The following is a 27133-nucleotide window of genomic DNA, read 5'->3' as shown; positions in this document are numbered from 1 at the left end:
CGCGCTAACCGCTACACTACCGCTCCCCATTACCATACACACACACACACCCCTACACACACACACACACAGACACACACACACACCCCTACCCACATAGACACACACACCCCTACACACACACAGACACACACACCCCGACACACACAGACACACACACCCCTACCCACATAGACACACACACCCCTACACACACACACCCCTACACCCACACACCCCGACCCACACACACACCCCTACCCACACACACACCCCTACCCACACACACACACACCCCTACCCACACACACACACCCCTACACACACACACACCCCTACCCACACACACACCCCTACCCACATAGACACACACACACACACCCCAACACACACACCCCAACACACACACCCCTACCCACATAGACACACACACCCCTACACACACACAGATACACACACACCCCTACCCACACACACACACACCCCTACCCACACAACAACCGCCATTCGCCACTAAGTGGCGGTGACGTCACCACGATGCTTGTGCCAGGCTATGTGCACCCTGAGGCCACGTGAAGTGTCGAACGCCCGCTGGCAGGAGGTCACGGGGCAGACCCAGGTGCCACAGGTCGACCACACACGCACCCCTACACACACACAGATACACACACACCCCTACCCCCCCACACACACACACCCCTACCGACACACACACCCCTACCCACACACACACACCCCTACCCACACACCCCTACCCACACACACACACGCCTACCCACACACACACCCCTACCCACACACACACACCCCTACCCACACACACACACACCCCTACCCACACACACGTACCCCTACCCACACACACACACCCCTACCCACACACACACACCTCTACCCACACACACACACCCCTACCCACACACACCCCTACCCACATAGACACACACACACAACCCTACCCACACACACACACCCCTACCCACACACACACACACCCCTACCCACACACACACACCCCTACCCACATAGACACACACACACCCCTACCCACACACACACACCCTTACCCAGACACACACCCCCCTACCCACACACACACACCCCTACCCACACAGACACACCCCTACCCACACACACACACCCCTACCCACACACACACCCCCTACCCACACACACACACCCCTACCCACACACACACACCCCTACCCACACACACACCCCCCTACCCACACACACACACCCCTACCCACACACACACCCCTACCCACACACACACACCCCTACCCACACACACACACCCCTACCCACACACACACCCCCTACCCACACACACACCCCTACCCACACACACACACCCCTACCAACACACACACACACACACCCCTACCCACACACACACCCCCTACCCACACACACACACCCCTACCCACACACACACACCCCTACCCACACACACACCCCCCTACCCACACACACACCCCCCTACCCACGCACACACACCCCTACCCACACACACACACATCCCTACCCACACACACACACCCCTACCCACACACACACACCCCTACCCCCACACACACACCCCTACCCACACACACAAACCCCTACCCACACACACACACCCCTACCCACACACACACACCCCTACCCACACACACAAACCCCTACCCACACACACAAACCCCTACCCACACACACACACCCCTACCCACACACACAAACCCCTACGCACACACACACACCCCTACCCACACACACACACCCCTACCCACACACACACACACACCCCTACCCACACACACACCCCTACCCACACACACACACAAACCCCTACCCACACACACACCCCTACCCACACACACACACACCCCTACCCACACACACACACCCCTACACACACACACACCCCTACCCACACACACACCCCTACCCACACACACACACCCCTACCCACACACACACACCCCTACCCATACACACACTCCTACCTACACACACACAGACCCCCCTACCCACACACACACCCCTACCCACATAGACCCACACACACACACCCCTACCCACACACACACACCCCTACCCACACACACACACCCCTACCCACACACACACACCCCTACACACACACACAGCCACTGACGCAGCAGCAGCGACGGGCAGAGACAATTGCCGTTGCGGGTGGCAGTTGTCATGGAAACTGAATCTTGCTGCTGTGACAGTAGCCCCCTACACCACTCCTCCACACCCTGCACCACTCCTCCCACCCTGCACCACTCCTCCACTCCCTGCACCACTCCTCCACTCCCTGCACCACTCCTCCACACCCTGCACCACTCCTCAACTCCCTGCACCACTCCTCCACGCCCTGCACCACTCCTCCACACCCTGCACCACTCCTCCACACCCTGCACCACTCCTCCACACCCTGCACCACTCCTCCACACCCTGCACCACTCCTCCACTCCCTGCACCACTCCTCCACTCCCGGCACCACTCCTCCACACCCTGCACCACTCCACCCACCCTGCACCACTCCTCTACGCCCTGCACCACTCCTCCACGCCCTGCACCACTCCTCCACACCCTGCACCACTCCTCCACACCCTGCACCACTCCTCCACACCCTGCACCACTCCTCCACACCCTGCACCACTCCTCCACTCCCTGCACCACTCCTCCACTCCCGGCACCACTCCTCCACACCCTGCACCACTCCACCCACCCTGCACCACTCCTCTACGCCCTGCACCACTCCTCCACGCCCTGCACCACTCCTCCACACCCTGCACCACTCCACATCCTGTGGAATGGTGCAGGGTGTCGAGGTGGTGGTGGTGGAGCACAATGAGGATGCAAGACGGAGGAGAGATTTTTAGACTGAAAGAGGACGGAGGAGGATGAGGAGGTAGAGAGGGAGGGAGGGAGATTGAGGAGGAGGATGAGGAGATAGAGAGGGAGGGAGATTGAGGAGGAGGATGAGGAGGTAGAGAGGGAGGGAGGGAGATTGAGGAGGAGGAGAAAGATGAGGAGGTAGAGAGGGAAGGAGATTGAGGAGGAGGATGAGGAGGTAGAGAGGGAGGGAGGGAGATTGAGGAGGAGGAGAAAGATGAGGAGGTAGAGAGGGAGGGAGATTGAGGAGGAGGAGGATGAGGAGGTAGAGAGGGAGGGAGAATGAGGAGGAGGATGAGGAGGTAGAGAGGGAAGGAGATTGAGGAGGAGGATGAGGAGGTAGAGAGGGAGGGAGATTGAGGAGGAGGAGGATGAGGAGGTAGAAAGGGAGGGAGGGAAATTGAGGAGGAGGATGAGGAGGTAGAGAGGGAGGGAGATTGAGGAGGAGGAGGATGAGGAGGTAGAGAGGGAAGGAGATTGAGGAGGAGGATGAGGAGGTAGAGAGGGAGGGAGATTGAGGAGGAAGATGAGGAGGTAGAGAGGGCGGGAGGGAGATTGAGGAGGAAGATGAGGAGGTAGAGAGGGAAGGAGATTGAGGAGGTAGAGAGGGAGGGAGGGAGATTGAGGAGGAGGATGAGGAGGTAGAGAGGGAGGGAGGGAGATTGAGGAGGAGGATGAGGAGGTAGAGAGGGAGGGAGATTGAGGAGGAAGATGAGGAGGTAGAGAGGGAGGGAGATTGAGGAGGATGAGGAGGTAGAGAGGGAAGGAGATTGAGGAGGAGGATGAGGAGGTAGAGAGGGAGGGAGATTGAGGAGGAAGATGAGGAGGTAGAGAGGGCGGGAGGGAGATTGAGGAGGAAGATGAGGAGGTAGAGAGGGAGGGAGGGAGATTGAGGAGGAAGATGAGGAGGTAGAGAGGGAGGGAGGGAGATTGAGGAGGAAGATGAGGAGGTAGAGAGGGAGGGAGATTGAGGAGCAGGATGAGGAGGTAGAGAAGGAGGGAGGGAGATTGAGGAGGAGGAAGATGAGGAGGTAGAGAGGGAAGGAGATTGAGGAGGATGAGGAGGTAGAGAGGGAGGGAGGGAGATTGAGGAGGAGGATGAGGAGGTAGAGAGGGAGGGAGATTGAGGAGGAGGATGAGGAGGTAGAGAGGGAGGGAGATTGAGGAGGAAGATGAGGAGGTAGAGAGGGAGGGAGATTGAGGAGGAGGAGGATGAGGAGGTAGAGAGGGAAGGAGATTGAGGAGGAGGATGAGGAGGTAGAGAGGGAGGGAGATTGAGGAGGAAGATGAGGAGGTAGAGAGGGAGGGAGATTGAGGAGCAGGATGAGGAGGTAGAGAGGGAGGGAGGGAGATTGAGGAGGAGGAGGATGAGGAGGTAGAGAGGGAGGGAGATTGAGGAGGATGAGGAGGTAGAGAGGGAGGGAGGGAGATTGAGGAGGAGGATGAGGAGGTAGAGAGGGAGGGAGATTGAGGAGGAGGGGGTGGATGAGGAGGGAGGGAGGGAGATTGAGGAGGAGCAGGAGGATGAGGAGGTAGAGAGGGAGGGAGATTGAGGAGGAGCAGGAGGATGAGGAGGTAGAGAGGGAGGCAGGTGGCGTCACGGGCGGCTGAGCGCTGCTTGGTAAAACAGGCGCACAGCCTCCCCCCAGCCCCTCCCCCAACCCCTCCCCCCAGCCCCTCCCCCCAGCCCCTCCCCCCAGCCCTCCTCCCCTCACCCCATCCCCCCAGCCCCTACCCTCCCCCACCCCCACCCCTCCCCCACCCCTTCCCCCACCCCACCGTGACGGGCACTCTGCTCGTGGCGGCTCGCGCTTTCTCAGCCCCCCCCCCACCCGCGTGTGCGGCGCGCGCGCGACGGCCGCGCTGATCGCCGCAATCAGACGGGGCGCTGGGGGCGGGGCGAGGCGCTGGGGGGCGGGGCGAGGCGCTGGTGGGCGGGGCTTCGCGGGACGCATCCAAGCACTGAGCAGGTTTGATTTCGCTTGGCTTCCGAGAGGTGACCGGATTGTGCGCGATTAGGGTGAGGATGATGGTGATGATGGAGGGCCAACGGGGGAATCCTCCTCCTCGGATTCCCCCAGAACGCATAAATACTCTGATTCTGTCACGTGGTATACAATTAGAGACTGCCACTCTCCCTGTGTGTGTGTTCACTCTCCCCCTGTGTGTGTTCACTCTCCCCCTGTGTGTGTTCACTCTCTCCCTGTGTGTGTTCACTCTCTCCCTGTGTGTGTTCACTCTCCCCCTGTGTGTGTGTTCACTCTCCCTCTGTGTGTGTGTTCACTCTCCACCTGTGTGTGTGTTCACTCTCCACCTCTGTGTGTTCACTCTCCCCCTGTGTGTGTTCACTCTCTCCCTGTGTGTGTTCACTCTCCCCCTGTGTGTTCACTCTCTCCCTGTGTGTGTTCACTCTCCCCCTGTGTGTGTTCACTCTCCCCCTGTGTGTGTTCACTCTCTCCCTGTGTGTGTTCACTCTCTCCCTGTGTGTGTTCACTCTCCCCCTGTGTGTGTGTTCACTCTCCCTCTGTGTGTGTGTTCACTCTCCACCTGTGTGTGTGTTCACTCTCCACCTCTGTGTGTTCACTCTCCCCCTGTGTGTGTTCACTCTCTCCCTGTGTGTGTTCACTCTCCCCCTGTGTGTTCACTCTCTCCCTGTGTGTGTTCACTCTCTCCCTGTGTGTGTTCACTCTCCCCCTGTTTGTGTGTTCACTCTCCCCCTGTGTGTGTTCACTCTCCCCCTGTGTGTGTTCACTCTCCCTCTGTGTGTGTTCACTCTCCCCCTGTGTGTGTTCACTCTCCCCCTGTTTGTGTGTTCACTCTCCCCCTGTGTGTTCACTCTCCCCCTGTGTGTGTTCACTCTCCCCCTGTGTGTGTGTTCACTCTCCCTGTGTGTGTGTTCACTCTCCCCTGTGTGTGTGTGTTCACTCTCTCCCTGTGTGTGTTCACTCTCCCCCTGTGTGTGTTCACTCTCCACCTCTGTGTGTTCACTCTCCCCCTGTGTGTGTTCACTCTCCCCCTGTGTGTTCACTCTCTCCCTGTGTGTGTTCACTCTCCCCCTGTGTGTTCACTCTCTCCCTGTGTGTGTTCACTCTCTCCCTGTGTGTGTTCACTCTCCCCCTGTTTGTGTGTTCACTCTCCCCCTGTGTGTGTTCACTCTCCCCCTGTGTGTGTTCACTCTCCCTCTGTGTGTGTTCACTCTCCCCCTGTGTGTGTTCACTCTCCCCCTGTTTGTGTGTTCACTCTCCCCCTGTGTGTTCACTCTCCCCCTGTGTGTGTTCACTCTCCCCCTGTGTGTGTGTTCACTCTCCCTGTGTGTGTGTTCACTCTCCCCTGTGTGTGTTCACTCTCCCCCTGTGTGTTCACTCTCCCCCTGTTTGTGTGTTCACTCTCCCTGTGTGTGTTTACTCTCCCCCTGTTTGTGTTCACTCTCCCTCTGTGTGTGTGTGTTCACTCTCTCCCTGTTTGTGTGTTCACTCTCCCTCTGTTTGTGTTCACTCTCACCCTGTGTGTGTTCACTCTCTCCCTGTGTGTTCACTCTCCCCCTGTGTGTTCACTCTCCCCCTGTGTGTTCACTCTCTCCCTGTGTGTTCACTCTCCCCCTGTGTGTGTTCACTCTCCCCCTGTTTGTGTGTTCACTCTCCCCCTGTGTGTGTTCACTCTCTCCCTGTGTGTTCACTCTCCCCCTGTGTGTTCACTCTCTCCCTGTGTGTTCACTCTCCCCCTGTTTGTGTGTTCACTCTCCCCCTGTTTGTGTGTTCACTCTCCCCCTGTGTGTTCACTCTCCCCCTGTTTGTGTATTCACTCTCCCCCTGTGTGTGTTCACTCTCCCCCTGTGTGTTCACTCTCCCCCTGTGTGTGTTCACTCTCCCCCTGTGTGTGTTCACTCTCCCCCTGTGTGTGTGTTCACTCTCCCCCTGTTTGTTCACTCTCCCCCTGTTTGTGTGTTCACTCTCCCCCTGTTTGTGTGTTCACTCTCCCCCTGTGTGTGTTCACTCTCCCCCTGTTTGTTCACTCTCCCCCTGTGTGTTCACTCTCTCCCTGTGTGTTCACTCTCCCCCTGTTTGTGTGTTCACTCTCCCCCTGTTTGTGTGTTCACTCTCCCCCTGTGTGTTCACTCTCCCCCTGTTTGTGTGTTCACTCTCCCCCTGTGTGTGTTCACTCTCCCCCTGTGTGTGTTCACTCTCCCCCTGTGTGTTCACTCTCCCCCTGTGTGTGTTCACTCTCCCCCTGTGTGTGTTCACTCTCCCCCTGTGTGTGTGTTCACTCTCCCCCTGTTTGTTCACTCTCCCCCTGTTTGTGTGTTCACTCTCCCCCTGTTTGTGTGTTCACTCTCCCCCTGTGTGTGTTCACTCTCCCCCTGTTTGTTCACTCTCCCCCTGTTTGTGTGTTCACTCTCCCCCTGTGTGTGTGTTCACTCTCACCCTGTGTGTGTTCACTCTCCCCCTGTGTGTGTGTTCACTCTCCCCCTGTGTGTGTTCACTCTCCCTCTGTGTGTGTTCACTCTCCCCCTGTGTGTGTTCACTCTCTCCCTGTATTTGTGTTCACTCTCCCTCTGTGTGTGTGTTCACTCTCTCCCTGTGTGTGTTCACTCTCCCCCTGTGTGTGTGTTCAATCTCCCTCTGTGTGTGTGTTCACTCTCCACCTGTGTGTGTGTTCACTCTCCCCCTGTGTGTGTGTTCACTCTCCACCTGTGTTCACTCTCCCCCTGTGTGTGTGTTCACTCTCCTCCTGTGTGTGTGTTCACTCTCCACCTGTGTGTGTTCACTCTCCCCCTGTGTGTGTGTTCACTCTCCCCCTGTGTGTGTGTTCACTCTCCCCCGGTGTATGTGTTCACTCTCCCCCTGTGTTCACTCTCCCCCTGTGTGTGTGTTCACTCTCCCCCTGTTTGTGTGTGTTCACTCTCCCCCTGTTTGTGTGTTCACTCTCCCCCTGTGTGTGTTCACTCTCTCCCTGTGTGTTCACTCGCCCCCTGTGTGTGTGTTTATTCTCCCCCTGTGTGTTTACTCTCCCCTGTTTGTGTGTTCACTCTCCCCTGTGTGTGTGTTCACTCTCTCCCTGTTTGTGTGTTCACTCTCCCTCTGTTTGTGTTCACTCTCACCCTGTGTGTGTTCACTCTCTCCCTGTGTGTTCACTCTCCCCCTGTGTGTTCACTCTCTCCCTGTGTGTTCACTCTCCCCCTGTGTGTGTTCACTCTCCCCCTGTTTGTGTGTTCACTCTCCCCCTGTGTGTGTTCACTCTCTCCCTGTGTGTTCACTCTCCCCCTGTGTGTTCACTCTCTCCCTGTGTGTTCACTCTCCCCCTGTTTGTGTGTTCACTCTCCCCCTGTTTGTGTGTTCACTCTCCCCCTGTGTGTTCACTCTCCCCCTGTTTGTGTGTTCACTCTCCCCCTGTGTGTGTTCACTCTCCCCCTGTGTGTTCACTCTCCCCCTGTGTGTGTTCACTCTCCCCCTGTGTGTGTTCACTCTCCCCCTGTGTGTGTGTTCACTCTCCCCCTGTTTGTTCACTCTCCCCCTGTTTGTGTGTTCACTCTCCCCCTGTTTGTGTGTTCACTCTCCCCCTGTGTGTGTTCACTCTCCCCCTGTGTGTGTTCACTCTCCCCCTGTTTGTTCACTCTCCCCCTGTGTGTTCACTCTCTCCCTGTGTGTTCACTCTCCCCCTGTTTGTGTGTTCACTCTCCCCCTGTTTGTGTGTTCACTCTCCCCCTGTGTGTTCACTCTCCCCCTGTTTGTGTGTTCACTCTCCCCCTGTGTGTGTTCACTCTCCCCCTGTGTGTGTTCACTCTCCCCCTGTGTGTTCACTCTCCCCCTGTGTGTGTTCACTCTCCCCCTGTGTGTGTTCACTCTCCCCCTGTGTGTGTGTTCACTCTCCCCCTGTTTGTTCACTCTCCCCCTGTTTGTGTGTTCACTCTCCCCCTGTTTGTGTGTTCACTCTCCCCCTGTGTGTGTTCACTCTCCCCCTGTTTGTTCACTCTCCCCCTGTTTGTGTGTTCACTCTCCCCCTGTGTGTGTGTTCACTCTCACCCTGTGTGTGTTCACTCTCCCCCTGTGTGTGTTCACTCTCCCCCTGTGTGTGTTCACTCTCCCTCTGTGTGTGTTCACTCTCCCCCTGTGTGTGTTCACTCTCTCCCTGTATTTGTGTTCACTCTCCCTCTGTGTGTGTGTTCACTCTCTCCCTGTGTGTGTTCACTCTCCCCCTGTGTGTGTGTTCAATCTCCCTCTGTGTGTGTGTTCACTCTCCACCTGTGTGTGTGTTCACTCTCCCCCTGTGTGTGTGTTCACTCTCCACCTGTGTTCACTCTCCCCCTATGTGTGTGTTCACTCTCCTCCTGTGTATGTGTTCACTCTCCACCTGTGTGTGTTCACTCTCCCCCTGTGTGTGTGTTCACTCTCCCCCTGTGTGTGTGTTCACTCTCACCCTGTTTGTGTGTTCACTCTCCCCCTGTTCAACTCCGGATTCTCCGGTTCTCTCCTCCCATAGCTAAACCCACCCACACAATGGGACTGCAATTGGGGCCAGACCTACATCCCAACAATGCCGCAAACATTCCCTGCAAACAAATCGCTCGGAATCAAAATCTCTATTTAGACTGAAGGAAGCCGATGGGCTTGGAAGCTTTTTTCACAGATGTCCAGTTTGGGATCACACACACACACAGCAGCAGCCACATTGCCACTCCCTCCTGCGAAAAACCTGGCAGGACCCTCCTGAAAACGAGTCTTGAGACTCGGTGGGGCCCTCCCGGGTAACACGCGGAATGATACAAATAGTAAGAAATAGTAGTTTAGGAGATGTTAACTCCCTCGCCTGGTATGCAGGAGGTTCGTGGGTTCGATCCCGACCCTGAAGCCCGCTGTATATTTGGAATTTGCGTGTCTCTCTCTCATCATCATCACGTTGGCTAGGAAATGTTAACTCCCTCGCCTGGTATGTAGGAGGTTCGTGGGTTCGATCCCGACCCTGAAGCCCGCTGTATATTTGAAATTTGCGTGTCTCTCTCTTTCTCTCTCCTCGTGGTCGCGTGGATTTTTCTCTGGGTGTTTCGGTCCCCCCCCCCCTCCACAATTAGAATCACGCGTTTCAGGTATTTGCCCGTGCGATACATTTCAGCGTGACGAAAAGCCACTTCCGTTGAACTGTAATTTTCGATGGCCAGGTCGCTTCGGAAAATTTAGCTGCATAGCCCAGTGGACATTTAGCTGGTACATTTGAACAAAAATTATAGTTTTATAGTAAAACAACATGAGAAGAATTGCTCGTGGGACAAATGAAATAGCGCGCACTGAGCATCAGCCGCGTGATGTGGCTCTAACGATTTACATCGCGTTCCGGCCGAGTCAATTATGTAAACGACGGCAGCCCAAATTGTATTTCAATTAAAGCGCGACACGGCAATGACCCCAACGCGGAGCCGGGGTCACCCACCAGCAACACCGCGGGTTCCGACAACGACATCGCGCGGGGGTGTGGGGGGAGGTGGGGGAGGGGCTATTTATTCTCCCACCCACCAAGAACCCTCCCCCCACATGCCTGCAAGGTGGTTGCGCGCTCCCAAGTTGGCACAGAAATGTGCGGTTCGAACCCGGCAACCGCACCGGTTATTATCGCGTTCATTTGTTTTGCCAAATTCGAAAAAAATCGCACAAAAAAATCGAATCGCTCATTTGGGATTACACGCGCACACAGCAGCAGCAGCAGCATCAGCATGAATCGCCGCCTCATACTGGCAGTAGACTGATGCCAGGTTGTTGGCCAGTGTGCTGAGTCACCTCGTGCCACACAGGGACAGCTGCCAGTGGGGGTGCCCTTTCAAATGTTTGCCATGAAAGGTTGTGAATCGCGTGTGAATCGCTCGCTGTAAAACAGGGGGCTCAAACACAAATCACTGATATCGTCACCTGACATGGGAGCGACCGTATTCCAGGCCTTAGGGCCCCCGCCACTCCAGGCCTTGTGGCCCCACCACTCCAGGCCTTGTGGCCCCACCACGCCAGGCCTTAGGGCCCCCACCACTCCAGGCCTTAGGGCCCCACCACTCCAGGCCTTAGGGCCCCCACCACTCCAGGCCTTAGGGCCCCCACCACTCCAGGCCTTAGGGCCCCCACCACTCCAGGCCTTAGGGCCCCCACCACTCCAGGCCTTAGGGCCCCCACCACTCCAGGCCTTAGGGCCCCCACCACTCCAGGCCTTAGGGCCCCCACCACTCCAGGCCTTAGGGCCCCACCACTCCAGGCCTTAGGGCCCCCACCACTCCAGGCCTTAGGGCCCCACCACTCCAGGCCTTAGGGCCCCGCCACGCTTCTTGACCTTTGCCAATCCTCTGCTGCTTCGACGGGCAAAATTAAGTCGGCCCACGCCGCACGCGTCTGATGATTGCTAAACTGTGCGTTGGCGTTTGTGGGACGACGAGAAACCTCAAGAGACCCGGACGAGTCTCTTTGGCAAGAGTGACCCGGCGGATGAGTTGGCTGCCGCGTGCTGCTGGGTGATCCCAGCTGATGATGTATCAGTGGGCATTTATTTATTTATTTGAACCGTGAAGCCTGCACACAATGGTCTCCTCGTGCGAATCACATCGAGCGTTATTACATCCTCAAGATTAATCGGGGCAGCTGGAATTCCAACCACAAACCTCTCTGCAACAAGCGGCGAACGCGCTATTCGGAGTATGTGTGTGGACCATGCACTGCACCACCGGCTTATCTGAACCGGTCCTGGGCCTTCCCTAGGCCCACTCGGCTTCAAATGAGTACCTGGCGCGGTGTGTAAACATCGCCACTGGGGAGACAAAGGCGGCCGGGCGTGGCGCTGGCCACCCACCCCCTCCTATGCCGTGCCGGCCTTCATAGGTGCTCGCTAACAGCCCTTGCCTCAAAAGTCTGTTAAGGCTATACGGGGGATCTTTGTATTTGTCTTAGCTATGGGATGGAAACCGTCAACCCGGTGGAAACCCATGGCGAACAGTGGGAGAGGGAACAATCTACAAACTCCACACACAGAGAGGAATTGAACCCAGGTATATCTTGATTTAAAGTCGATCGTTCGGATTATGAACCCTTTACACCCCACGTGGTCCATTAAGGATCGCGCGGTCGGGCGGGTTAGGAGGATGGGAGAGGGAAGAGTGGAGTGACGAGTGGGGAGGGAGGAGGGAGAGAGAGAGGAGGGAGAGAGAGAGAGGGGAGGGAGAGGGGGAGGGAGGGGGGAGAGAGAGAGAGGGGAGGGAGAGGGGGAGGGAGGGGAAGGGAAGGGAGGGGAGAGGCAGTGAAGGAGAGAGCGGACGGGAGAATGGAGGGAGATTGGCAAGATGAAGGGGAGTATATGAGGAAGGGGAAGGGAGGAGGGAGGGGAAGAGGAGAGGGAGAGAGGGCGGAGAGGAATAGATGAGGAAAGGGCGAGAGAGGGGAGAGGAGAGGGTGGAGTGATGGGATGGGTGGGGAGGAGGGGGGGGGGTGAATGGAGGGAACGGGGAAGCGAGTGACGGCTCCCAACGTTATCGCCAAGGAGATGCATCGGTATCATCTCCTCTTGGCAGCGCCGATGTGACGGGCGCAGTACAGATGGATTGCGGGGAGACGCGCGCCAAGGCAGCCGCAATTACGCAGGCACGGACGCAGCCACGCGCTCCACACGTACACAGGCACAGCTCCGCTGTATAGCCTCAGCAGGCTGTTTGGGGACAGATGCTGTCAGCGAGTATCCCTATCAAGACAGGCAAGGCACACGTGCGGGTTGGTGGACCAGCACCACGGCCCGAACGCCTTTGTCTTCCCAAGTGGCGATGTGTTATACATCGCACCAGGTACTCATTTCAGGCTCAGTCGACCTAGGCGAGGCTCAGGACCGGTTTCAGCTACCCACGTGTTCACACACAAAGACAAAGATCCCCCGTATAGCCTTAACAGACTGTAGGGGCAAGTGCTGTTAGCGAGCACCTATGAAGGCTCACACAAGAACAAAGATCCCCCATATAGCCTTAACAGACTGTAGGGGCAAGTGCTGTTAGCGAGCACCTATGAAGGCCGGATCGGTACACGAGGGGGTGGGTGGCCAGCACCACGCCCGACCGCCTTTGTCTCCCTAGTGGCAATGTTTACACACCGCACCAGGTACTCATTTGAGGCTGAGTCGACCTAGGGGAGGCCCGGGACACACACAAGAACACACACACGGCACGTACACACATCAAACCGCAACTCCCCCTCCCCGCCTTCCTCGTGTACACGGAGACCACGCGCACACGCGGTTTCGTGTACACGAGAGATGTGGGCTAGGCTAGGATGGGAGGGGGTCGTGTGGGGGTCCCTCTCCCTAACCCCTCACACCCCCTCACCCCCCACCCCCCCCACGCAATTGACTGTAATTGAGCGCGCAGCGGAACGAGGACGCGAGTTGTCCAAACACAATCAGGGGCGGCTCGAGGCCACACGGCAGGCAGCCGAAGCGTGGGGCCCGTGTGTCTTCGTGGTGGCGAGATGTTAACTACCTCGCCTGGTATACAGGAGGTCGTGGGTTCGATCCCAGACCCTGTGAGATGTTAACTACCTCGCCTGGTATACAGGAGGTCATGGGTTCGATACCAGACCCTGTGAGATGTTAACTACCTCGCCTGGTATACTGGAGGTCGTGGGTTCGATCCCAGACCCTGTGAGATGTTAACTACCTCGCCTGGTATACAGGAGGTCGTGGGTTCGATCCCAGACCCTGTGAGATGTTAACTACCTCGCCTGGTATACAGGAGGTCGTGAGTTCGATCCTGGTCCTGACGCCTGCTGTAGATTTGGAGTTTGCGTGTCTCTCTCTCTCTCTGTGGTCGCGTGTAAATTTCCATGTGATAAGCCACTTCGTTGAGATATAATTTGTGGCCAGGACGATTCTAAAAGATACGTCAATTCGCTCATGGGGCTCACCTGCTCAGATTAAAATAGTTGAGTTTTATTTGTATATGTTTAAGTGATTTATATTTACCCTCCCTATGCTTGCACTCCTATCGTGTTTTTTTGTTGTCGTAACGTTCTGACCCGCCGCTATTGGACATCTGTGAAAAAGAGCTTTAGAGCTCATCGGATTCCTCCAATATAAATCGATATTCAGATTCTGATCCGCATGGCAATGCATATATAACGGCCCGACAACTACCCACGATCTAATTGGAAGGTGTTGCCCATTATGCGTCTATCTCGAGAGCCCACGGTGGACACACACCTAGAGAAAGACAAAGCCTCCCCTCTGATAGCATCAACAGCCTTTTGGGGCAAGTGCTGTGAGCGAGCAGGAATTCTGAAGGCCGGCCACAGCATCACAAGGGGGTGGGTGGCCAGCACCACGCCCGGCCGCCTTTCCTATCCCCCAGTGGCGATATTTACCACACCGCACCAGGTACTCATTTGAGGCTGAGTGGACTTAGGGGAGGAGGCTCAGGACCGTTTCAGATATTCGTCACCGATGTTGTTGGCTGTGAGCGGGAGTCAAACTCGGAGTTTGCCGAGTTCGTAGTGCAGCGCGCTCACCGCTAACTGCTACCCTACCGCTCCCCATCAAAGACTCTGTGTAATTGGTGTAATTAAAAGTGTGTGTGGGGTGGGTAAGTTATTAATACATTTGCATGCGCAATCAAGGACGTCCGGGTCTATAGGAGATGCATCGTGAGCGTAGCGCTGCTGCTCTTGCTGCTAATATTGCTGCTTCTGCTGCTGCTACTGCTGCTGCTGTTGCTGCCGCTCTCACTACTACCGCTGCTGTTACTGATGGAATGCCTCTAAGCTGTGGTCTTCTGTCTCAGTATCGCTGCCGTGTTCCCGTCGCTGGCTGGCGCCCATTCAACGGGCCCCCATTCTTCGCACTTAATTAAATCCGCTGATTGTATCACCGCGCGTCTCGCTGCGCGCCGGATTACACTCTCCCCGCTCTCCCCACACACCCACTGTGTGTGTGTGTGCGTGCTTAAACAACGCCGAGGGGATGGCGCGCGTGCGGCGTGTAAACATCAGCCCTCGGGAGACATAGGCGACCCGGTGTGGTGCTGGCCACCCACCCTCTCGCGTGCCGTGCCGTGCCGGCCTATATATGGGTGCTCGATAACAGAAATTTGCTCCCAACAGTCTGTGAAGGCGACACGACGGGAGTGATCTCCGTCTTTGGGCGCCTGTGTGTCGCGCAATGGTTAGCGCACTGCGCTACGGACCCGGCGACCCGATCTCGATTCCCGCTCACGGCCAACCACACCGGTGACGATTATCTGAACCGGTCCTGGGCCCTCCCCCCCCCGAGGTCGGGTATCGCCAACCAAAACGACAAGCGGAGATTTTATTTATTTATTTTTCGAATTGGGTAAAAACTCAGTATTTCAAGATCTGTGCAGTGAATTTGAGACGGCGGTGATGGTGGTGGCGGTGGAGGTGCTTACAGAGCCGCACGCGGCTCCGGAAGCCGAAGGCTGCCGGCCTCAGCCCTAGGTGAACTCGGCCTCAAGTGAGCACCTGATGCCACGTGTAAACACCGCCACTCGGGAGACAAAGGCGGTCGGGCGCGGTACTGGCCACCCAGCCCCTCTCTACGAGAGCGTAGCGCGGTATTAGGAGTTGACGGACATCGCGACAATTGGCGATGTCCGCGGGTCGTCAAGCGGTGCCTCAGGAGCCGCGTGCGGTGCCTCTTTAAAGACTGCAGTGGCGGCTCTTGAAATTCGAAATGAATGTCTCTTCTTGTTATTGTGGTTGACGACCCCTGACGATGGGAGTCCAGTTTACCATGGGAGTCCAGTTTGCCATGAGAATTCAGTTTACCATGAGAATTCAGTTTACCGTGGGAGTCCAGTTCACCATGGGAGTCCAGTTTACCATGAGAATTCAGTTTACCATGGGATTCCAGTTCACCATGATAGTCCAGTTTACCATGAGAATTCAGTTTACCATGGGAGTCTAGTTTACCATGAGAATTCAGTTTACCATGGGAGTCCAGTTCACCATGGGATTCCAGTTCACGATGGGAGTCCAGTTCACCATGGGATTCCAGTTCACCATGGGAGTCCAGTTCACCATGGGATTCCAGTTCACCATGGGAGTCCAGTTCACCATGGGAGTCCAGTTCACCATGGGAGTCCAGTTTACCATGGGATCCCAGTTTACCATGGGATTCCAGTTCACCATGGGAGTCCAGTTCACCATGGGATTCCAGTTTACCATGGAATCCCAGTTTACCATGGGCAGGGGTCGGCAACCTGTGGCTCTGGAGCCCCTTGCGGCTCACTGAGGACTGTTTCGTGACGCCAATTAATGAATGAGCACCGTCTCGTACTCACCACACAGTGCATTGCGGCTCGTGAAATTGAGTTTTTTTGTTCTTTCTCCACCGAATTAATACAAAAATATTCTTCTTGTTGTTGTTTTGGTTGCCGAGACCCTGGGCTGAGTTAACCAACACAGCCATGAACTGTGAAGAGACGTGGGTGGGTTTGGGCAGGACGCGTCCTTCCTAGGAGGGATGAGCGATGGCCGGTGGTCGAGACTAATGATGGAGCCGCAGCCAAAGGGTGGAATACGCGGCGCGAGAGGTCACCGCCGCCCAGATGGTGGAGCGATGCCATCAGCTTCACGCGCGTTGCGTGACCGCGGGAGATTGCGACGATTTTTTTGCGAGGCCTTAATCCAGCAGTGGATGGAGCAGGGCTGCTGATAATAATAATAGTCGTCCTGATGATGCTGAAGATCAATGAATGGAGCAATTAAACAGTTTGCCATTCGGATATTAACGATTACACCGTTCCATTTCTACTCGGCGTCGTTCGTGGAAACACTCCAAGCTCTGTGGCCCTATACTTAGCGGGGGATGTTCGACCAACCCCATTCACGCAACACGTCTCGACTAAGGACATCGCGCTGTGCATCGCGTGAGCACTCACACAATGCAGTGAGCGGTGAGCACACAGACAGCTGGGTTGTGAGTTTATCGGCATAGAAGGCACGGAAAGAGGTCAGGCAGATGCAATTGGAAGACTGCCAGTGCCTGCCTGCTCGGCTGCCCCGGATGACCCGGCTGCCCCCGTGAGTCCTTCCAGAGAGACAGAGCGGAAGGGCAGCCCTCGCTCAACGTGACACGTCCCAATGGAATGCGCCGTCACAAAGGGCACCCCCCAAGTGAAAATGAACCGAGTGGATGCATCTTCAGATCGTAACGGCAGTGCAAAACGAGCAAGATAGGAATTAAATTGGTAAGACGCATTCCCAAAAAAATATATATTAAAAAGTACACAGAACCCAGTAACACAGTGTATTTGGTAAAACAGCTAATACAAAAGCAAAGTGCACCCAGAATAATAACATCGTGTACTATTAGCAATGCAATCACACTTTGAACCGAAAAACCGCACAGTGCGGCTATGAACCAAAGCGCACCCAAAAACAACGTTGGACAACTGCGCTCTTGGTAAAATCCACACCACCGGGCACGCGTCGATCAAAGCGCACTCGAATATCACTCGTCATCAAACGAACCGAAGATCAATCTTCATTTGAAGCCTTCGTGACTGCAGGAATCCACACTCTTGGGTTCGTTCGGTAAAGTCACGTAGGTAGAAAAATAAAACAAAATAAAAATAGCATATCACGACGTTTCGATCGCAACACCAGCGGTCGTCCTCGGGCGAACAAAAAAAAAACAATACGGCGGTGGAACACATCTTTTTTTTTTGGGGGGGGGGGTACACGTTGTGAATGCGATCCCCTACCCCGCCCCTGCCCCCCTCCACAGCACCACGTAACGGTCCCTGGCGGCCGGAACGGTAATGCGGGAACGCAGTGGGATTGGACGAGCCGCGCTGCGCGCTGCGCGGCTCGTCCATCATCACCCCGTGCCTCGCGCACTCCATCTCGAGAACGGGGGGGGAGGGGGGGTGTCACTGCCCCCCCCCCCCCACCGCTCTACCCCTGACAGACAAGCGCAGCTCGTGCGATATCAGCTCAATAACGAGACGTGGGAACAACCCGCGTCGCTACCATCGGGACGACCCCGTCCGTAAATGGGAAATGTTAACAACGCTACGGGAGGCGGGAGAGGCGCTCCAATTCATTACGGGGGGGGGGCACACAGGAGCAGGGGTCTCCAGACTCGCACAGAAAAACACACACACACACCCCTACACACACACACACACACCCCTACACACAGACACACACACCCCTACACACACCCCTACACACACACACCCCTACACACACCCCTACACACACCCCTACACACACCCCTACACACACCCCTACACACACCCCTACACACACCCCTACACACACCCCTACACACACCCCTACACACACCCCTACACACACACACCCCTACACACACACACACCCCTACACACACACACCCCTACACACACACCCCTACACACACACACTCCAACCCACATAGACATACACACCCCTACACACACACACTCCTACCCACATAGACACACACACACACCCTACACACACACAGACACACACACACACTCGTGCACACAAACAAAGACGAAGATTAACACGTAGGAGGCTTTCGCTACCCAACATCATCCATAATACATATTTTTGGGGGGGGAGGGTTATATCGCGTAATTATACATGTGTCGTTAAACCCGCCACCACCCAACACGGCCAATTCGTAAGGTTTGTCACGTAAACGTGCCAATTCGTTACCAGGACACAGATGTGTTGGAGAGCAAATCCACAACATTTACAATCTGAGTACGACGTTTCGCCATCATCAGGCGGACAGCCAGATTTTACGTGACAAACCTTATTAATTGGCTGTGTCAAGTGGTGGCCGGTTTAACGACACATTTATATTGACGCAATCTAACCCACAAAAAAACAACAACTGTATTATGAAAGACAACGATGTCCAGGTATAGCTTTGAACAAGCTGTTGGGGCAAATGCTGTTAGCGAGCAGCACCTATGAAGGTCAGAACGGCACACGAGGTCGCGGTGTGGCCGACAAGCGCCGCTGATCGGACGCATTCGTCACCACGTGTCTATGTTTGTTGAACTTCTAACGCACCGTGCGTAGGCAACCGCGCTAATCGGAGCTGCGGTACACTCACTGCAGGCGCAGGGTCGAGGGGAAGTCCAGGACTGATTCAGATAATCGCCATCGGTTTTTGTGGCCGTGAGCGGGAATCGAACTCGGGTGGCCGGGGAATCACTTCGCCGCCGCTCGCCACTCGCCACTCGCACGCGGCATCTTCCCCCGTGAGAAACGTGTGGTGAGCAGCAACAGCAGAGCTGGGACTCACGGCGCCTCGCACGCGCGCTCCTCCTCGTCTCTGCCTTCCTCCTCCTCCTCTACCATCCTCTCCCCTCCTCGTCTCGTGCCTCTCACATTTCCCTCGCGATCCTCCCGAAATGCTGGCTCTCACACGTATTCCCTGTCCCACGGATGTCTTTCTACAATCCCAATCATCCCTCCCCTCCGATTCACCACTCTGCCCCCCCCCCCCCCACACACACCCCCTCCCTCCTTATCCATCCTCTCCTCCCCTCCTATTCATCCCTCCCTAAACCCATCTCCCCCCGTCCCCGGTACGCTCAGGGGCCTCGTTAATTTACATTATCCGGGCCCCACCGCCCGCTAGCGCTGCAATGAGGATTGATGATTCCCGCCGGTGCCTCTCCGCGCCCCATCGCGTCGCCCCCTGCTCCTACCCCCTCCCTGCCTCCTCCCCCGACAACCCATCAAGGGTGGCCCCCGCAGCGACCCTCTCAGTATAATACAATACCCCCCCCACCACCACCACATGCCCACCCTCCGGATGTAAAACTTTCATCTGCGACCGCATCTCTGCGCGCTTCACAGACGTGGGACGCGCGCTCATGATGACGGCTCCGCACGGACGAGTGCGGGTCAAGACGGAAGGGGGGAGGCGGTGAGTAGGGTAGCAGTGGAGAAGGAAACATTCACCCGAATTCTGTCTCCCCCCACCTGCCCCACCTCGTCAAGATCGAGGCCGCTGCGGTGCGTGCAGAGGAGGACGAGGAGGTCGCGACTGCCATTTGACACCTCCTCGCGGAAGTGTTTAATTATTCAGGGGCCGAGACGCGGCCGACTCTTTCTGGACGGACTTCTGGGAACAAGAGAGCCGCAAAGACTTCTGGGAACAAGGGAGCCGCAAGGACTTCGGCCGAAAGGCCCTAGACCCATTGATAGGCAAATGCCGGGCATCCCAATCCTTGAATCAGAATATTTATTTATATTGGTGGAACCCGATGATCTATGAAGCTCTTTTTCACGGAAGTCCAGTAGTGATTAGCACGGCGCGTTCCTGATGGACCAGGCTCGATAACGAGTGTTCAGACAAGTTACTTCTTCTGCGTGGATTTCCTCCGGCTTCTACGGGTTCCTTCTCTCATAGCCCAAATTAAAATAAACCCCCCCACTCAACGTAACCGCTATTGGGGCCGAAACGACATCCCCAATGTTGAGAAATCGTCCGCAAATCACTCAGTTGGAGACACGCAGCAGCAGCAGCAACATCGCCTCCCCTACTGTGGAAAAACTTGGCAGGACCCTGCTGAGAAAGAGTCTTGAGACTCAGTGAGGCTCTCCCGGGTAAACAAGTGTAATATGAATGATACTCGATAAATAATATATGCACGGATGAGGTATTCCCGTCATGAACCTGCCCTGTCTGCTGCTGTGGAGATTCCTCATCATCACCGTGTCCACGTGCCCTCTGTGTCCACGTGTCCTCTGTGTCCACGTGTGTCCACACTGTCCACACGTGTGTCCACACGTGTGTCCACACGTGTGTCCACACGTGTGTCCACACTGTGTCCACACTGTGTCCACGTGTGTCCACACTGTGTCCACACTGTGTCCACACTGTGTCCACGTGTGTCCACACTGTGTCCACACTGTGTCCACGTGTGTCCACGTGTGTCCACACTGTGTCCACACTGTGTCCACACTGTGTCTACGTGTGTCCACACTGTGTCCACACTGTGTCCACGTGTGGACACACTGTGTCCACGTGTGTCCACACTGTGTCCACACTGTGTCCACACTGTGTCCACGTGTGTCCACACTGTGTCCACACGTGTGTCCACTGTGTCCACGTGTGTCCACGTGTGTACACACTGTGTCCATTGTGTCCACACTGTGTCCACACTGTGTCCACGTGTGTCTACGTGTGTCCACGTGTGTCCACGTGTGTCCACACTGTGTCCATTGTGTCCACACTGTGTCCACACTGTGTCCACGTGTGTCCACACTGTGTCCACGTGTGTCCACGTGTGTCCACACTGTGTCCACACTGTGTCCATTGTGTCCACACTGTGTCCACGTGTGTCCACGTGTGTCCACGTGTGTCCACGTGTGTCCACACTGTGTCCACACTGTGTCCACGTGTGTCCACACTGTGTCCACACTGTGTCCACGTGTGTCCACACTGTGTCCACACTGTGTCCACGTGTGTCCACACTGTGTCCACACTGTGTCCACGTGTGTCCACACTGTGTCCACACTGTGTCCACGTGTGTCCACACTGTGTCCACACTGTGTCCACACTGTGTCCACGTGTGTCCACGTGTGTCCACGTGTATCCACGTGTGTCCACACTGTGTCCACACTGTGTCCACGTGTGTCCACGTGTGTCCACACTGTGTCCACACTGTGTCCACGTGTGTCCACACTGTGTCCACGTGTGTCCACACTGTGTCCACACTGTGTGAACACTGTGTCCACACTGTGTCCATACTGTGTCCACGTGTGTCCACACTGTGTGAACACTGTGTCCACACTGTGTCCATACTGTGTCCACGTGTGTCCACACTGTGTCCACACTGTGTCCACGTGTGTCCACACTGTGTTCACGTGTGTCCACACTGTGTCCACACTGTGTCCATACTGTGTCCACGTGTGTCCACACTGTGTCCACACTGTGTCCACACTGAGTCCACACTGTGTCCACGTGTGTCCACACTGTGTCCACGTGTGTCCACGTGTCCCCCGTGCCCCCCATTTTAGTTGTCCTTCGAACGCACCTCCGATTAGCACGGTTGGCTACGTACCGTGCGAAAGAAGTTCAAGGGAGACGATGCCATCCTCTCGTGCCCCAATTGCTGCACCGCCCTCGCCCCCACCAAACAATCCCTCCGCCACCGCTTCCAACAACGACGCTTCGGCTACAGCCCCCCCCGCGCCTCCGCCAAGACGACGGCACCGAGCGGGGTACATGGCTGCAGCATGCGCACGGCGCAGGAGAAATCGCTCACGACGAGCTTCGGTCGAGGCTCTAAACTCCGCGTCGCTACGCCCTAGCGCTCGATCCGAGGCAGGTAGGTCCCCGCGTGGTTGCATCGGGCGGCCAGTGGCCGCTGTCGCCTCGTGAGGCCATCGTCGACACTCACGCGCATGAAAGCGCGCGGCTGAAGCGGCGAACAGGGGTTTCGTGTGGCGTCACGTGATGCGCGCGCGTTGCACTCCAATCGACGCGCGCGCGCGCGAGCGGCGTGAATCTGTCCGCAAAGCGGAGTCGTCAAAGTGACTTTGTGCTTCTATAGCGTGCACTGCGCGTTCCTGGGTGCGGTGTGGTGCTGGGCTAAAACGTGTAATTGTACTCCTAATGGTTGCGCTGTGTTGTTATTCGGCAATAGCGGTTGCCTCTCCACTGCTGGATGAACGACTGTCCCAGGCCATCGTGTGTTTTTTTGCGTACACTGCGTTATTGAGTACAATGTATTATTCACTGTTATTGGGTAATCTGTTTTAACGGGTACACTGTGATATTGAGTACAATGTATTATTCACTGTTATTGGGTAATCTGTTTTAACGGGTACACTGTGATATTGTGTACACTGTGTAATTCACTGTTATTTGGTCATCTGTTGTAATGGGTACACTGTGATATTGTGTACACTGTGTAATTCACTGTTATTGGGTAATCTGTTTTAATGGGTACACTGTGATATTGTGTACACTGTGTAATTCACTGTTATTGGGTAATCTGTTTTAATGGGTACACTGTGATATTGGGTACACTGTGTAATTCACTGTTATTGGGTAATCTGTTTTAATGGGTACACTGTGATATTGTGTACACTGTATAATTCACTGTTATTGGGTAATCTGTTTTAATGGGTACACTGTGATATTGTGTACACTGTGTAATTCACTGTTATTGGGTAATCTGTTTTAATAGGTACACTGTGATATTGTGTACACTGTGTAATTCACTGTTATTGTGTAATCTTCTTTGGTTCTTTCGGTAAAGTCACGTAGAATGAATATAAAATAATAAATCGATAACATAAAATAACACAATCATATTCTCACGACGTTTCGGCCACAACACAAGCGGCCTTCATCAGGTGAAGGGACGAGACTGTCTGGAGGACACTCCAGCGCTGTCCTCCAGACAGTCTCGTCCCTTCACCTGATGAAGGCCGCTTGTGTTGTGGCCGAAACGTCGTGAGAATATTATTGTGTTATTTTATTTTATCAATTTATAATTTTATTCTCATTCTACGTGACTTTACCGAAAGAACCAAAGAAGATAAATACTTGCAGTCACGAAAGCTTTAAATCGAAATTGTGTAATCTGTGTTAATGGGTACACTGTGATATTGTGTACACTGTGTAATTCATTGCTTATTGGGTAATCTATTTAATGGGTACATTGTGATATTTTGTATACTGTGTAATTCACTGTTATTGGGTCATCTGTTTTAATGGGTACACTGTGATATTGTGTACACTGTGTAATTCATTGCTTATTGGGTAATCTATTTTAACGGGTACACTGTGATATTGTGTACACTGTGTAATTCACTGTTATTGGGTCATCTGTTTTAATGGGTACACTGTGATTTTGTGTACACTGTCTAATTCACTGTTATTGGGTACACTGCGTTATTCACGATGTTTTTGGGTAACCTATTTGTTTGGGTACACTATGTTATTGAGGGGGGGGGGGGGTGGCGTCATACCAAAAATGAGTGATAGTTTTTGACGACCCAGAACTCACAGATTAAAATCCAGTTCAATCGCTCACTAACGGTCAGGAGCCTCCCTGTCCCTCTTCTACTGCTACTGGTGTGGAAGCTGTCCCCATGCACTTCGCTCGTCGAATCCTCCACCCGTTGTTGACAGACATCGACTCTGTCCTCTCTCATCAATCACACGGTGTTCAACAACCACCACACTGCAGGTCACAACAACTCACTCACCCACTCACTTACCCAACCACCCACGAAGTCACACACGCACACACTCACCAACTCACCCTTATCCACACACTCTCTCATCCACTAATTCTCTCACCCATGCGATCACTCATCCACCCACGCACACACTCACCAACTCACGCTTATCCACTCACTCTCTCATCCACTAATTCTCTCACCCATACGATCACTCATCCACCCACTCACTTACTCAATCACACACGCACACACTCACCAACTCACCCTTATCCACACACTCTCTCACCCACTAATTCTCTCACCCATACGATCACTCATCCACCCACTCACTTACTCATTCACCCACACACACAATCACCAACTTACCCTTATCCACTCACTCTCTCACCCACTAATTCTCTCACCCATGCGATCACTCATCCACCCACTCACTTACTCAATCACACACGCACACACTCACCAACTCACCCTTATCCACTCACTCTCTCACCCACTAATTCTCTCACCCATACGATCACTCATCCACCCACTCACTTACTCAATCACCCACGCACACACTCACCAACTCACCCTTATCCACTCACTCTCTCATCCACTAATTCTCTCACCCATACTATCGCTCATCCATCCACTCACCCAATCACTAAACCACTCACACATTCACTCAACGCTCACCCACTCACCCCCACACTCATCAACCCACCCACGAACTCATCCACTACCTTACCTACCGACCCACTCTCTCAGCAATCACCCCCCCCACACTCACCCACGCACTCTCACCCACCACATCACTCAGCCACGCACCCACCTATTCACTCGCTACACTGCAGGTCACCTCACTTCTACGTCCCTCTCTTTCTTGCTTCTTGCCTTGCCCTGCTCCACTCTGGAATGCCCCTCTCCTATCAACATCATCATCGCCATCATCATCATCATCACCATCGGCTCTCACTACCAAACTGTTACAGCAATAGTCTCGCTCAATTCAAGACACGCGTTACACTCGTAGCTATCACCACTTTGTGATCAGAGTGATGTTTGTGTTCTGGGGAATTTAGACCCCCGGGGCTCTGTAGATGCATTTACAAAAAATTCGAACCGGTTGAGAAACACGGCCGAGACGGCAACATCCATGCGCCTTAGAGCAAGGCACAAAAACACACCGCAACCACATGGTGGTTTTTGACGACCCAGGCTGAGTCGACGTAAGGGAGGCCCAAGACCGGTTTTAGATAATCGTCACTGGTGTTGTCCATGAGCTGGGTTCGTAGCGCGGCGAGCGAACTGCTCCATTGTCGGAGCCCCCACAAGTGTACACAAGCAAAGACAAAGATCCCCCGTGTAGCCTAAACAGACTGTAGGGGCAAGTGCTGCTAGCGAACACCTATGAAGGCCGGAACGGTACACGAGGGGGTGGGTGGCCAGCACCACGCCCGATCGCCTTTGTCTCCCTAGTGGCGATGTTTACACACCGCACCAGGTACTCATTTCAGGCTGAGTCGACCTAGGGGAGGTCCAGGACCGGTTCAGATAATCGTCACAGGTGTTGCTCCGTGAGCGGGAATCGAACCCGGATCGCCGGGTTCATAGGGCAGCGCGCTAACCGCTACACCACCACTCCCCACATACACACACGAGTAGACAAACACAGACAAACACACACAGGCGTGCACACACACACTCACATGCATACACAACAACAACCGCATTCGCACTAAGTGGCGGTGACGTCACCACGGCGCTTGTGCCAGGCTAGGTGCACGTTAAGGCCACGTGAAGTGTCGGACGCCCGTCGGCATGAGGTCACGGGTCAGACCCAGGTGCCATGGGTGGACTGACTTAGATGACTGGCCGATGCACACACACACACGCGCCGACAAACACACACACGCTCCGACACACACACACACACACGCTCCGACACACACGCCGACACACACACACGCCGACACACACACGCTGACACACACACACGCTCCGACACACACGCGCCGACACACACACGCGCCGACACACACACACGCCGACACACACACACACACGCCGACACACACACATACACACGCCGACACACACACACGCCGACACACAGACGCCGACACACACACACGCCCACACACACACACACGCCGACACACACACACACGCGCCGACACACACACACGTGGATATTGATGGCGCACCGGCGCAAACACGGATCGGACTCTGGGCAGAATCAATTATCCACGGGTTGATTGCAGCCCGGAGATTCTCTCGACCCCGACTCCTTTCGCTCTCCGTTCGCTCGGAGAAAGAGGGGGGAAAGATAAATCCGTCGATGTGAATAAATAATTAAAGGCTGCGGGTGCGAGCGAGCGATCGTCTGAGACGCCCTGCGGTGGAAACGGAACTCCACGCAAACTCGGCGAGCACGAGGCCCGACGACGATCGGTGAGCCCACTGGCCCTAATAAATGATCGCTCGCGGGCAACACCCCCGAGTGGCAAACCGCTACCGATGATTTCCTGGCGCCGTTTCATCTCGAGATCACAAGGACGTGCGATCGCGAAGGCCGGCGTGGTAGCGTCTATGAAAGAAGAATTGACTTTAAAGGGGGAGCGCTGTGCTAATGGGGTTGGTAAGATCGTTTAAACTGAAAGCGCGTGCACAATAATACGCGGTGTTTACGCTCAACTTACCACCCGTGGTGGACACTGTTCGCGTGGTGATGGTGGCGGTGCCGATGGTAATGTTGATGATGTGTGATGTTGAACTTCTTTCGCACCCCACGTAGTTGACCGTGCTAACCGGAGATGTTCGTGATGGTGGTGGTTGTTGTTGGTGGTGGTGGTGGTTCGTGAAGAAGAGAGACAGAGAGAGAGAGACCGCCTCCTTATCACGCTCAGCAGCCCTGTCCGCCGCCACGCGAAGTGTGCGTGTGGTTAGCAGGATGACACAGGGCCTAGCGGCGAGGTTAAGTGTCCATTAAAACCACGGCTCTAATTTCACATTCTTGCCGAATGGAGCCTCGGGCGCCGTGGGTCACGTGCGTCTTGGCTAACCCCTCCCCTCCGCCACCCCCATCCCCCTCCCCCACCCCCAAGCCTCTG

At 55.1% G+C, this 27133-nt stretch overlaps 2 protein-coding genes across 6 annotated transcripts in view; both read right to left on the bottom strand.

The window, feature by feature from the left end:
* QKI (QKI, KH domain containing RNA binding) overlaps positions 1-27133 on the bottom strand; it is a 149003-nt gene that overhangs the window by 26951 nt on the left and 94919 nt on the right. The window lies entirely within an intron of this gene.
* Positions 2075-19190, bottom strand: LOC142931274 (uncharacterized). Its single transcript, XM_076075012.1, has 3 exons — positions 19135-19190; positions 2702-4578; positions 2075-2654 (listed from the first exon to the last, which is right to left on the bottom strand). Exons 1-3 carry the CDS (start codon positions 19188-19190, stop codon positions 2317-2319), a joined length of 2271 nt encoding a protein of 756 aa, XP_075931127.1. The 3' UTR covers positions 2075-2316.

This window comes from Petromyzon marinus, chromosome 51, assembly GCF_048934315.1.
Source record: "Petromyzon marinus isolate PM22_M1 ecotype Great Lakes invasive population chromosome 51, UKy_Petmar_22M1.pri1.0, whole genome shotgun sequence".
NCBI classification, from domain to species: domain Eukaryota; kingdom Metazoa; phylum Chordata; class Hyperoartia; order Petromyzontiformes; family Petromyzontidae; genus Petromyzon; species Petromyzon marinus.
The sequence above is the reverse complement of the archived record's forward strand: the minus strand, read 5'-3'. Positions and strand labels throughout refer to the sequence as shown.

What these genes read in the sequence shown, in the direction of transcription:
- LOC142931274 (XM_076075012.1), bottom strand. Translation starts at nt 19,190, where the DNA reads ATGGTAGAGGAGGAGGAGGAAGGCAGAGACGAGGAGGAGCGCGCGTGC. An exon ending in GAGCGCGCGTGCGAGGCGCC is followed by an intron (nt 4,579 to 19,134) that starts GTGAGTCCCAGC and finishes GGATGGGGTGAG; the next exon opens with GGGAGGAGGGCTGGGGGGAG. An exon ending in GCGTAGAGGAGTGGTGCAGG is followed by an intron (nt 2,655 to 2,701) that starts GTGGGTGGAGTG and finishes CCGGGAGTGGAG; the next exon opens with GAGTGGTGCAGGGAGTGGAG.